The 13,915-nt window shown below is 48.7% G+C and overlaps 1 protein-coding gene across 4 annotated transcripts in view; it reads left to right on the top strand.

Moving 5' to 3' along the window:
• SRRM3 (serine/arginine repetitive matrix 3) overlaps nucleotides 1–13,915 on the top strand; it is a 77,859-nt gene that overhangs the window by 32,815 nt on the left and 31,129 nt on the right. For all 4 annotated transcript variants that reach the window (XM_054247765.2, XM_054247759.2, XM_054247764.2 and 1 more), the window contains exon 3: nucleotides 5,770–5,871. In XM_054247765.2, coding sequence (XP_054103740.1) covers nucleotides 5,770–5,871 — 102 coding nt within the window. The remainder of the gene's footprint in view (nucleotides 1–5,769; nucleotides 5,872–13,915) is intronic.

A 13,915-nucleotide genomic window follows, 5' to 3' on the forward strand; every position in this document is an offset into this window, starting at 1 on the left:
TCCCTGCCACCCTATTTATCTTCTTGCCATGCCTCTTTTTTTTTTTTTTTTTGAGGTGGAGTTTCACTCGGTTGCCCAGGCTGGAGTACAGTGACACAATATCTGCTTACTGCAACTCCCGCCTCCCACGTTCAAGTGATTCTCCTGCCTCAGCCTCCCGAGTAGCTAAAAAATTATCCAGCTAATTTTCGTATTATTATTATTTTTGAGATGGAGTCTCAGTCTGTTGCCCAGGCTGGAGTGCAGTGGCGTGATCTCAGCTCACTGCAACTTCCATCTCCTGGATTCAAGCGATTGTCCTGCCTCAGCCTCCCCAAGTAGCTGGGAGTACAGGCGCCAGCCACCACACCCAGCTAATTTTCGTAATTTTAGTAGAGACCGGGTTTCACCATGTTGGCAAGGATGGTCTCGATCTCTTGATCTCGGGATCCACCCACCTTGGTCTCCCAAAGTGCTGGGATTACAGGCATGAGCCACTGCACCCGGCCCAATTTTTGTATTTTTAGTAAAGATGGGGTTTCACCATGTTGAGCAGGCTAGTCTCAAACTCCTGACCTCAAGTGAGCCACCCGCCTTGGCCTCCTAAAGTGCTGGGATTACAGGCATGAGCCACTGTGCCCAGGTGCCATACCTCTTCTTGTGAGGACTTGGGTGAGTTGACACAGCACAGCTCCGTCCCTAGCTAGGCTTGGAGCTTTGAGCCCTCCCCTCTCCCTGTTCTGTTTGCTCGTCTGTAAAATGGGAATCAAAAGGCTACCACTCCAGGCGTTGTGGCTCATGCCTGTAATCCCAGCACTTTGAGAGGCTGAGGAGAGAGGATCACTTGAGCCCGAGAGTTTGAGACCAGCCTGGGCAATGTAGTGAACCCCCCGCCCCCCATATCTACAAAAAAATTTTTAAATTAGGCCAGATATGGTGGTTCACACCTGTAATCCCAGCACTTTGGAAGGCTGAGGTGGGCAGATCCCAAGGTCCAGAGATCAAGACCATCCTGGCCAACATGGAGAAACCCCATCTCTACTACAAAGACAAAAATTAGCTGGGCGTGGTGGTGCGCACCTGTAGTCCTAGCTACTTGGGAGGCTGAAGCAGGAGAATGACTGAAACATGGGAGGCAGAGGTGGCAGTGAGCTGAGATTGCGCCACTGTACTCCAGCCTGGGTGACAGAACGAGACTCAGTCTCAAAAAAAAAATATTTAAATTAGCGAGGTGTGGTGGCACATGCCTGTGGTCTCAGCTACTCAGAAGGCTGAGGTGAGAGGATTACTTAAGCCTGAGAAGTAGAGGCTGCAGCGAGCTGTGATGGCACCACTGCACTGCAGACTGGGGGTGCAGAGCAAGACCTCATCTGAAAAACAGAAACAAAAACTAAACTAAAAAGGTCACCCTCTGGCCTAATGCAGGAGCTCAGACCTGTAATCCCAGCACTTTGGGAGGCCAAGACAGGAGGTTTTCTTGAGGCCAGGAGACCTGGGCAACATAGGAAGGCCCTGTCTCTACCACCAAAAAAAATAATTAATTAATTAGCTGGGCATAGCGGCACATGCCTGTAATCCCAGCACTTTGGGAGGCCAGCATGGGACAATCACTTGAAGCCAAGAGTTTGAGACTAGCCTGTGTAATATAGCAAGACTCCATCTCTAATTTAAAAAATTAAAAAATAGGCCAGGAGCAGTGACTCATGCATGTAATTCCCGCACTTTGGGAGGCAAAGGTGGGTGGATCACGAGGCAGGAGTTCAAGACCATCCCAGCCAATGTGGTGAATCACAAGGTCAAGAGATCAAGACCATCCTAGCCAACATGGTGAAACCCTGTCTCTACTAAAAATACAAAAATTAGCTGAGTATGGTGGCGTGCACCTGTAGTCCCAGCTACTTGGGGTGCTGAGGTGGGAGAATCGCTTAAACCCAAGAGGCAGAGGTTACAGTGAGCTGAGATAGCGCCATTGCACTCCAGCCTAGTGACAGAGCGAGACTCTGTCTCAAAAAAATATATATATATAATACACATAGTAGTTGTACATATTTATGGGGTACATGAGATGTTTTGATACAGGCATGCAATGTGAAATAGGCACATCATGGAGAATGGGGTATCCATCCCGTCAGGTATTTATCCTTTGAGTTACAAATAATCCAATTACATTCTTTAAGTTATTCAAAAATATACAATTAAGTTATTACTGACTGTAGTCACCCCTTTGGGCTATCAAATAGTGGGTCTTTTTTTTTTTTTGAGATGGAGTCTCTCTCTGTTGCAGGCTGGAGAGCTGGTACAATCCCGTCTCACTGCGATCTCTGCTTCCCCAGTTCAAGCAATACTCCTGCCTCAGCCTCCCCAGTAGCTGGGACTACGGGCATGCGCCACCACACTCAGCTAATTTTTTTTTTTTTTTTTTTTTTGAGACGGAGTTTCGCTCTTGTTACCCAGGCTGGAGTGCAATGGCGCAGTCTCGGCTCACCGCAACCTCCGCCCCCTGGGTTCAGGCAATTCTCCTGCCTCAGCCTCCTGAGTAGCTGGGATTACAGGCACGCGCCACCGTGCCCAGCTAATTTTTTGTAATTTTTAGTAGAGACGGGGTTTCACCATGTTGACCAGGATGGTCTCGATCTGTTGACCTCGTGATCCACCCGCCTCGGCCTCCCAAAGTGCTGGGATTACAGGCTTGAGCCACCGCGCCCGGCCCGCTAATTTTTTTATATTTTTGGTAAAGACAGGGTTTCACATGTTGACCAGGCTGGTCTCAAACTCCTGACCTCAGGTGATCCACCTGCCTTGGCCTCCCAAGGTTGCTGGGATTACAGGTATGAGCCACTGCGCCTGGCCAGTAGGTCTTATTCATTCTATTTTTTGTATCCATTAAGCATCCCTACCTCCGCCTCACCATGTTCTCTGTCCAAGACAATGACCTGAAGCCCAGGGAGGACAGAGAGAAAGTTTTAGGACAAATAAGCCTTAGTTGTTAATATTTATTGGGCACCTACTGTATGCCAGGCACTGTGCAAAGTGCTATAAGCACATCACCTCTATGAATCCTCTGACAATCTTGAAAGGCAGGTCATGTTCCCATTTCACAGTTGCAGAAGCTAAGGCTAGAAAAGTTAGGCCAGGCACAGTGGCTCACATCGTTAATTCCAGCACTTTGGGAGGCTGAGGGGGGTGGATCACGAGGTCAGGAGTTCAAGACCAGCCTGGCCAACATGATGAAACCCCATCTCTACTTTAAAAATACAAAAAATTAGCTGGGCGTTGTGGTAGGAACCTGTAATCCCAGCTACTCAGGAGACTGAGGCAGAGAATTGCTTGAACCCAGGAGGCAGAGGTTGCAGTGAGCTGAGATCACACCACTGCACTCTAGACTGGGCAGCAGAGTAAGACTCTATCTGAAAGAAAGAAAGAAGAAAGAAAAAGAAAGAAAGAAAGAAAGAAAGAAAGAAAGAAAGAAAGAAAGAAAGAAAGAAAGAAAGAAAGAAAGGAGGGAGGGAGGGAGGGAGGGAGGGAGGGAGGGAGGGAGGGAGGGAGGGAGGGAAGGAAGGAAGAAAGAAAGAAAGAAAGAAAGAAAAGTTGTATAGTGTCCAGGTGTGGTGGATCACACCTGTAATCCCAGCACTTTGGAAGGCCGAGGCAGGTGGATCATCTAAGGTCAGGAGTTCAAGACCAGCCTGGCCCACATAGTGAAATCCCATCCAGACTAAAAATACAAAAATTAGCCTGTCATGGTGGTGCATGCCTGTAATTCCATCTATTTGGGTGGCCGAGGCAAGAGAATCGCTTGAACCCAGGAGGCAGAGGTTGCAATGAGCCAAGATCGCACCACTGCACTCCAGCCTGGGTGACAGAGTGAGACTCCATCTCAAAACACAAAAACAAAAACAAAAAACCACGAAAATAAAATAAAAGTTGTGTAGGGTACACAAGTGTTCATAAGTGTTGGGTTGAACCAACTCAGAGGCCTGGGGAGGGTCCCGTCATGCCCCAGGGCATCTTGCTGGGGTGAGAAGCTGGGGACCCAGGGGTGACATCTGTCTACTGGACAAACAGGCCTCAAGTGTGACCACCACCTCTGAGCATCCCCTGCCCTCATATTTTTCTAGGTCATCCCTCTTAGCTGAGCCATGGGGGCCAGTGATGAAAAGGAGAGAGCAAAGTGTGCAGCAGTCCTGTTTTTGAATCCTGGCACCTCCCATTGCCCAGCTCTGTGAGACTGAGCAAGTCAGTTCACTTTGCCTTAGCTTCTCCATCTGTGAAATGGGAATGTGACCTGCCTTTCGAGGTTGTCATAGGATCCCTTCAGTAATAGCTGCTGCACACCTGCTGTGTGTTTTGAGATGGAGTCTCACTCTGTCACCCAGGCTGTGTGATCAAAGGCCTCCAGGGGCAGTGTGGACATAAGCTGGAGAGACCCCAGAGGAACGGGGAGGTCAGGTAGCGGCTGTCACAGAGGAGCAGTGAGAGTGAATGACCACTGACCCCAGAAGTGGGAGCAGGGATGAGAAGGAGATAACTGGACTTTGGGGGCAGGGCATGGTGGCTCACGCCTGTAATCCCAACACTTTGGGAGGCCGGGGCAGGTGAATCACAAGGTCAAGAGATCGAGACCATCCTGGTCAACACGGTGAAACCCCGTCTCTACTAAAAATACAAAAATTAGCCAGGTATGTTGGCGGATACCTGTAGTCCCAGCTACTCGGGAGGCTGAGGCAGGAGACTCGCTTGAACCCGGAGGTGGAGGTTGCAGTGAGCCAAGACCATGTCACTGCACTCCAGCTTGGCGACAGAGTGAGAATCTGTCTCAAAAAAAAAAAAAAAAGATAACTAGACTGTGGTATCTAGCCTGAGACTGGACTTAGGGAAAGAGGGAGAGGGAGAGGGGAGTAGAGAAGTCAGGGGCTTCCATTTGAGGCCCAGACTTCAGCTACCCCCCACCCCAAGCCAGCAGCAGAGAGAAGCATTGAAACCACCCCTTACCCACCGACCGCCCCCCACAAGCCACCTGGCAGCCTCACTCTTGCAGAAATTGGGATGCTTTGTGGACCTCCCATGGCTATATGAGGATCAGATGTCACAGAGGCCAGGAAGGCAGAAAAGGCCGTGTATGTCTCAAAGCCAGAATTCTCGCTCTTCCCCTAAAATTCTGAAATGAGTGACTGCAGTCTGGATATGGGAGGGAGGTCTGCCTTGGGGATTCAGCCTTACCTGAGGGGCGAGAGGGTCATCTCTCCCCACTTCTGGGAACAAGTTTTTCTTTTGTCTGTGTACAACCTTTTGTTGTTATTGTTTGTTTTTTGAGAGGAGTCTCTGGGTCACCCAGGCTGGTGTGCAGTGATGCAATCTCAGCTCATGGCAACCTCTGCCTCCCTGGTTCAAGTGATTCTCCAGCCTCAGCCTCTTGAGTCACTGGGACTACAGTTGCCTGCCACCACACCTGGCTACTAATTTTTCCATTTTCAGTAGAGATGGGGTTTTGCCATGTTGACCAGGCTGGTCTCGAGCTCCTGAGCTCAGGTGATCTGCCTGCCTCAGACACCCAAAGTGCTGGGATTACAGGTGTGAGCCACCACACCTGGCCAGGTTTGTATACAATGAACTTGAGCTTCCTCAGTGCTGAAGGCCTGGCTTGGTCTGTAATCTTGGATAGGTTATTACAAGCCAGAGTGTGCACTCATGACCCAGGAGTGTGGTGAGGGGGCTGGGCTGGGTGGGGAAAAGGAAAGAGGGAACCAAAATCAGGAGACCAGCCCCTTCATCCTCTTTGTGCCACTGCAGGTATTCGGAGGAGGAGATCCGGCAGAAAGTGGGGACATTCCGGCAGATGCTGATGGAGAAGGAGGGAGTGCTCACCAGGGAGGATCGGCCTGGGGGCCACATGTGAGTGCTTACCTATCTGGGGAAGGGGGGGGTGCAGGCTCAGGCAGCAGCTGGGTACCAGAGTGCTCCCTCGGGTGGCTTGGTCTGGTTGGGGCTTAGGTGAGAGGGTGGAGAGAAAGAAGAGAAGGAGGAGGAGAGGTCATGGACTCTGCCCACTGGAAAAACTGGCCTGGCCCAGGGACACCTGGACATCACCAAGGGCCTCCTCCTACCCACCCTAGGTCCTACATATGGCTCAGCAGTGGGAGGGGTGGGGGAGGCAGCCCAGGTCTCAGCTCAGGGAATTCTGAACTGCAAATTGGAAGACCTCAGATATGCCCTGATCCCAGCATTGTCTCTGACCAACAATGTGACCCCAGGAAAGCTCCAATAATTCCCTCCTATAGAAATAAAATTCGGGCCAGGCACAGTGGCTCATGCCTGTAATCACAGAACTTTAGGAGATCAAGGTGGTCTGATCATGAGGTCAAGAGATCCAGATAATCCATCTGGGCCAACATGGTGAAACCCCATCTCTACTAAAAATACAAAAATTAGCTGGGCATAGTGGCATGCACCTGTAGTCCCAGCTACTCAGGAGGCTGAGGCAGGAGAATCGCTTGAACCCAGGAGGTGGAGGTTGCTGTGAGCCAAGATCCTACCACTGCAATGCAGCCTGGTCAACAGAGTGAGACTCCATCTCAAAAAGTAGAATAGAATAGAATAGAACAGAATAGAATTGGAATAGAATAGAATTAGAATGGAATGGAATAGAATAGAATAGAATTAGAATGGAATAGAATAGAATTAGAATAGAATAGAATGGAATAGAATTAGAATGGAATGGAATAGAATAGACTAGAATTAGAATGGAATAGAATAGAATTAGAATAGAATTAGAATGGAATGGAATAGAATAGAATAGAATTAGAATGGAATAGAATAGAATGGAATAGAATTAGAATGGAATGGAATAGAATAGACTAGAATTAGAATGGAATAGAATAGAATTAGAATGGAATAGAATAGAATAGAATTAGAATGGAATGGAATAGAATTAGAATGGAATGGAATAGAATAGACTAGAATTAGAATGGAATAGAATAGAATTAGAATGAATTAGAATAGAATGGAATGGAATAGAATAGAATTGGAATAGAATATAATAGAATTAGAATAGAATAGAATAGAATGGAATAGAATTAGAATAGAATAGAATTAGAATGGAATGGAATAGAATAGAATTAGAATGGAATGGAATAGAATAGAATTAGAATGAATTAGAATAGAATGGAATAGAATAGAATAGAATTAGAATGGAATAGAATATAATTAAAATAGAATGGAATGGAATAGAACAGAATTAGAATAGAATAGAATTAGAATGGAATAGAATAGAATGAAATTAGAATAGAATAGAATTGGAATAGAACAGAATAGAATTGGAATAGAATAGAATAGAATAGAATTAGAATAGGAGATGATAGAATAGAATTCGGAGGAAGCATGCAGTCTGGGAAGTAAGAACTCACACACCAAATGCTACTGCTACCATGACCAATGGCTTGGTGGATAAAGAGGCTGTAGGGCTGGGCACAGTGGCTCACGCCTGTAATCCCAGTACTTTGAGAGGCCAAGGCGAGAGGATTACTTGAGCTCAGGAGTTCAAGACCAGCCTGAGCAACATGGGTGTGCAATTAGTCAGGTGTGGTGGCATGGGCCTGTAATCCCAGCTACTCAGAAGGCTGAGGCACGAGAATCACTTGAACCTGGGAAGCGGAGGTTACAGTGAGCTGCGCCCCTGCACTCCAGCCTGGGCGACAGAGCGAGACTCTGTCTCATAAAAAAAAGGGTGTAGGGTTTTGCTGAGGTCACGCCTCTGCAGCCTGTCACAGGATAGGAGGAACACAGTTTGCTGTGGGCCTCTGGGTGGGCCTGGGACCAAACAGACAAGTTATGGCAAGGCAAATATTGTTCCAGATCAGAGGCGAACTGTGAACCACTCAAAGCCATACAAACAATGGAGGCGGCTGCATTGCGAGGGTGGGAACAGCCTGTGCCTGTGAGTGTCCAGCCACGCCTGGCCGAGCTCCATGCCTGGCAGGCGCTGTGTGCTCAGGGAGTGTTGCTGACTCCACTCAGATGGGCCTGCCCGTTCACCTTCAGTTTCCCTGCCCAGCACCAACGTCTCGTGCTTCTCTGCCTAAAAGTGAAACCGAGGCTGGGTGAGAGGCCAGGCTAAACACTGCTGGTCATTTCTTTAAGAGTAGGGCCAGGCTGGGTGCAGCAATGGCTCATGCCTGTAATCCCAGCACTTTGGGAGGCTGAGGTGGAAGGATCACTTGAGGTCAAGAGTTTGAGGCCAGCCTGGCCAACATGGCGAAACCCTGTCTACTAAAAATACAGAAATTAGCTAGGCCTTATGGCGAGTGCCTATGATCCCAGCTACTCGGGAAGCTCAGGCAGGAGAATCATTTGAACCCGGGAGGTGGAGGTTGTCGTGAGCTGAGATCACGCCATTGCACTCTAGCCTGGGAGACAGAGCAAGACTCTGTCTCAAAAAAAAAAAAAAATTAACTGGGCATTGTGCCACATGTCTGTAATCCCAGCTACTTGGGAGGCTGAGGCATGAGAATCACTTGAATCCGGGAGGCGGAGGTTGCAGTGAGCTGAGATTCCATCACTGCAATTCAGCCTGGGCGACAGAGTGAGACTCCATCTCAAAAAATAATAATAATAAAAATAATGTTAGCCTACATGCAGGAATGGGTAAAGGTCTCTTAAAGAAAAATAGAGTTAGTTATGTTCATTCATTTGTTGTTCTGCTATCCCAGCAGCACCTTCTGAGTGATTCTCCTGTTGTAATCATATTTACTTACTTTTATTCTCTATTTATTTTTATTTTTTTAATTGAGATGGAGTCTCACTCTGTCACCCAGGCTGGAGTGCAGTGATGCAATCTCAGCTCGCTGCAACCTCCGCCTCTCAGGTTCAAGCAATTCCCCTGCCTCAGCCTCCCAAGTAGCTGGGATTAAGATGTGCGCCACTGCATCCAGCTAAGTTTTGTATTTATTTATTTATTGAGACAGGGTGTTGGCTGGGAGCTGTGGCTTACGTCTGTAATCCCAGCATTTTGGGAGGCCAAGGCAGGTGGATCACTTGAGATCAGGAATTCGAGATCAGCCTGGCCAACATGGTGAAATCCCATCTCTAAAAAAAAAAAAAAAAGAGAGAGAGAGAGAGACAGGGTCTTGCTCTATCACCCAGGCTGGAAGGCAGTGGGATGATAGCTCACTGCAACCTCCAACTCTTGGGTTCAGGTGATTCTCCTGCCTCAGCCTCCCAAGAAGCTGAGATTACAGGCACATGCCACCATGGCCCAGCTACTTTTTGTGTTTTTAGTAGAGATGGGGTTTTACCACATTTGCCAGGCTGGTCTTGAACTCCTGACCTCAGGTGATTCACCTGCCTTGGCCTCCCAAAGTGCTGGGATCACAGGCCTGGGCCACCACACCCAGCTGTAGTCCTCATAAAGGCTGGCAGCATTGTAGGAACAGACCTCAATGGGCAGTGGGGAAACCCTTCTTGGAGACTTTATGTATCGATGGGTAGTCAGGGGTGAAATATTTCTCACCTCACCCCACTTAATCCTCATCTTTCCAGCCAGAGTAGGAGCAAAACAGAAACAGAGACAGGGTCCAGCCTGGGTGACAGAACCAGACTCCGGCTCATAAATAAATAAATAGGCTGGGCGAGGTGGCTCACACCTGTCACCCCAGCACTTTGGGAGGCCGAGACGAGTGGATCACTTGTGCTCAGGCGTTCGAGACCAGTCTGGCCAACATGGCAAAACCCCATCTCTACTAAAAATACAAAAATTAGCTGGGCGTGGTGGTGGGCACCTGTCACCCCAGCTACTGGGGAAGCTGAGGTAGGAGAATCACTTGAACCCAGGAGGCAGAGGTTGCAGTGAGCCGAGATTGTGCCACTGCACTCCAGCCTGGGCAACAAGAGCAAAACTCTGTCTCAATAAATAAATCAATAATAAATGATTAAATGAGATAAATGCATGTAAAGTGCTCAGAATCCTACTTGACATCTGGTTAGTAATGACCGTAATACGCACCACATCACAGTGTTGCCCCACAGTCTGAGAAGTGAAGGAAGAAGGTCGAGACCTGATCCGTCCCTGTTTCTGTCATCGCTGCCCCCCAGGGCCCCTGGCGGCCTGGCTGAGTGATGAGCAGAGAGGGCGGACCCTTTGCCTGGTCCCACCCTCCTCCCACATCTGGGTCCTTTCATCTGTCCATTGGCCATTGTGCTCCTGACTAATGGGAAACAGGACCAGTTAATTAGTGAAAGTGCTGACAGGCGGAAGAGCTTGCAGCATGAAGTCTTTACCCGGGGCAGCGCTCCGCCCATGGCGGTCAGCCCAATGCCCATCCTCTCTGGGGCTGTTCCCCTGGTCTGTCCCTTTGTAGCAGACTGTCTGGGTGCACTTTGATCAGCTCTGTGGGGCTCAGTTTGTTTTCACAGGGGGGTAAAACTTCCCCTGCCTACTCCCAAGACCAGGAGTAACCTAGTTAGCAAACATGAATTTAAGGCTGGGCGCGGTGGCTCACGCCTGTAATCCCAGCACTTTGGGAGGCCGAGGTGGGCATATCATGAGGTCAGGAGTTCGAGACCAGCCTGGCCAACATGATGAAACCCTGTCTCTAGTAAAAATACAAAAAATTAGCCTGGTGTGGCGTTGCATGCTTGTAACCTCAGCTACTAAAGCTGGGAGGCTGAGGCAGGAGAATCCCTTGAACTCGGTGGTGGAGGCTGCAGTGAGCCGAGATCATTTCACTCCAGCCTTGGCGTGAAAAATAAACAAAAACGGTGGCTCACGCCTATCATCCCAGCACTTTGGGAGTCCGAGGCGGGTGAATCACAAGGTCAAGAGATCGAGACCATCCTGGTCAACAAGGTGAAACCCCCGTCTCTACTAAAAAAAACAAAAATTAGCTGGGCATGGTGGTGCACACCTGTAGTCCCAGCTACTCGGGAGGCTGAGGCAGGAGAATCACTTGAACCCAGGAGGCGGAGGCTGCGGTAAGCCGAGATCGTGCCATTGCACTCCAGCCTGGGTAACAACAGCGAAATTCCGCCTCAAAAATAAATAAATAAACAAAAATAAAATTTAAAAAACATGAAAATTTAAGAGCATAAAACATTAAACAAATCTAGGACTCAAAGCACACACCCACAACAGTACCTGTATAGTCAGAAGGGGGTGACTAGGCTGAAAGACCTCATGTTAGCTTACAGCTTCAGCAGGGAAGGTTGTCATCTGCACATAAATTCTCAAAGCCAGCTGCCAGGTGAACTTACATAGGTGTTCGTTTGTTTTTGAGACAGTCTCGCTCTGTCACAGAGGCTGGAGTGCAATGACACCATCTCAGCTCACTGCAACCTCCGCCTCCTGGGTTCAAGCAATTCTCCTGCCTCAGCCTCCCGAGTGGCTGAGATTACAGGTGTGCGCCACCACTCCTGGGTAATTTTGCATTTTTAGTAGAGATGGGGTTTCACCATGTTGGTCAGGTTGGTCTTGAACTCCTGACCTCAAGCGACCCACTTGCTTCGTACTCCCAAAGTGCTGGGATTACAGGCATGAGCCACCTCACCCAGCCTGGGCTATTTTATTTTGTAAATAACCTTCATCATTTTTGTGTCAGTACCAGCTGACACTCCCTGCTCCTACCAGCTCACCCATACAATATTTGAGGTGCCCTTAAGTTTTGCTAATGACTATGTTTTATGTGTCAGGCATTTTTGTGGCTGAGGAGCTGTGTAGGGGGTAATAGGTCCTGGAAGGATGGGGCTGGATAAACTGAGGGCATTGGGGATTTTAGGGACAGGGGCAGGAGGTAGGACGCCACTGGTCTCAGGAAGAGGAGCATGGAGAATAAAAGAGACGTTTAAACAAAGAAATGTGGGGGTGTTTGGCTCTGCACAAGCCAGGGGATGGCATGAGCCTCTCCTCTGTCACCCCAGAAAAACCCCGCTATGACCTGTGTGACATCAGGGAATCACGAAGCTTGGGAGTCAGGAATTGTTCAGGAATTGAATGACATTCTTGAGAATGGCCTCAAGGCTAGCTATCCCTGTCATATTTGGGTAACATTATTTTGTCTTTTTTTATTTTTCTTTTTTGAGATGGAGTTTCACTCTTGTTGCCCAGGCTGGAGTGCAGTGGCGCCATCTCGGCTCACTGAAACCTCCACCTCCCGGATTCAAGCCATTCTCCTGCCTTAGCCTCCTGAGTAGCTGGGATTACAGGCACAAGCCACCACCCCCGGCTAATTTTGTATTTTTAGTAGAGACGGGGTTTCTCCAAATCGGTCAGGCTGATCAAGATTCCCGACCTCAGGTGATCCTCCCACCTCGGCCTCCCAAAGTGCTGGGATTACAGGCATGAGCCACCGCACCAGCTATTTTTTCTTAAAGATGGGGTCTCGCTGTGTCACCCAGGCTGAAGTGCAATGGCACCATCATAGCCCACTGCAGCCTCAAACTCCTGGGCTCAAGACATCCTCTGACCCCACCCTCCCAAGTAGCTGGGACTCTACAGGTGCATGCCCCTGTGCCTTGCTTTTTCTTTTCTTTTTTTTTTTCTGTAGAAACAGGAGTCTCACTATGTTGCCCAGGCTGGTCTCAGATTCCTAGCCTCAAGTCATCCTCCCACCTTGGCCTCAGGAAGTGTTGGGATTACAGGCAGGAGCCATCATATCCGGCCTGGTTATATTTTTTTAAATACAAAATCAGGCTTCAAAGAGTCAATTAGCAAGTTCCCTAAAAATTTGTCTTTCACCTTGTAGCTGTGGCCTGCCTCCCTTCCCTCTGTCTCTTTTTCTTTCTTTCTTTTTATTTTCTGTGAGACAGAGTCTTCCTCTGTCACCCAGGCTGGAGTGCAATGGTGCGTTCTCGGCTCACTGCAACCTCCGCTTCCCAGGTTCAAGCGATTCTCCTGCTTCTGCCTCCAGAGCAGCTGGGATTACAGGCATGTGCCACCACACCTGGCTAATTTTTGTATTTTAGTAGAGATGGGGTTTCACTATGTTGGTCAGGCTATTCTCAAACTCCTGACCTCAGGTGATCCACCCGCTTAGCCTCCCAAAGCGCTGGGATGACAGGCGTGAGCCACCGCGCCCGGCCTCCTCTGTCACCTTTCCTGTGTCTTTTCTCCCTGGAAGAGGTGTTGGTGTGTAAGTGGCAGCAGAGTCTCCTCTGTTTCATAGTGGCCACCCCTCCCCAGACAACATTCACAGGCCAGGCCTCACTGACAGTGTCTTACTTAAACCTCTCCTCAGAGCTGATCTGTTCTTTTCCTCGTTGTATATTTATGACCGAGAGCTTAGTCATGCCTGGATTCAAACCTGTCTCTGTGAATCTATTACAGGAAAGGGATCTAATCCAAACCCCAAGAGAGGGCTCCTGAATCTCAACCAAGAAATAATTCCACAGTGCAAAGCAAGAGCAAGTTTATTAAGAGAGTAAAAAAATAAAAGAATGGCTACTCAGGCAGGGTGCGGTGGCTCACGCCTGTAATCCCAGCACTTTGAGAGGCCAAGGCAGGTGAATCTCCTAAGGTCAGGAGTTCGAGACCAGCCTGGCCAATATGGTGAAACCCTGTCTCTACTAAAAATACAAAAAACTTAGCCGGACGTGGTAGTGGGTGCCTGTAATCCCAGGCTTCTCAGGAGGCTGAGGCAGGAGAATAGCTTGAATACAGGAGGTGGAGGTTGCAGTGAGCTAAGATCTTGCCACTGCACTCCAGCCTGGGCGACAAGAGAAAGAATGTCTTAAAAAAAAAAAAAAAGAATGGCTACTCCATACACAGAGCAACCCCTCCCCACCAGGCTGCTGATTGCCCATTTATATGGTTATTTCTTGATGATATGTTAAACAAGGGGTGGGTTATTCATGCCTCCCCTTTTTAGACCTTATAGGGTCACTTCCTGATGTTGCCATGGCATTTGTAAACTGTTACAGCGCCGGCGGGAGTGCAGCCGTGAGGACGACC

Source organism: Callithrix jacchus, chromosome 2 (genome assembly GCF_049354715.1).
Source record: "Callithrix jacchus isolate 240 chromosome 2, calJac240_pri, whole genome shotgun sequence".
Taxonomy (NCBI): Eukaryota; Metazoa; Chordata; class Mammalia; order Primates; family Cebidae; genus Callithrix; species Callithrix jacchus.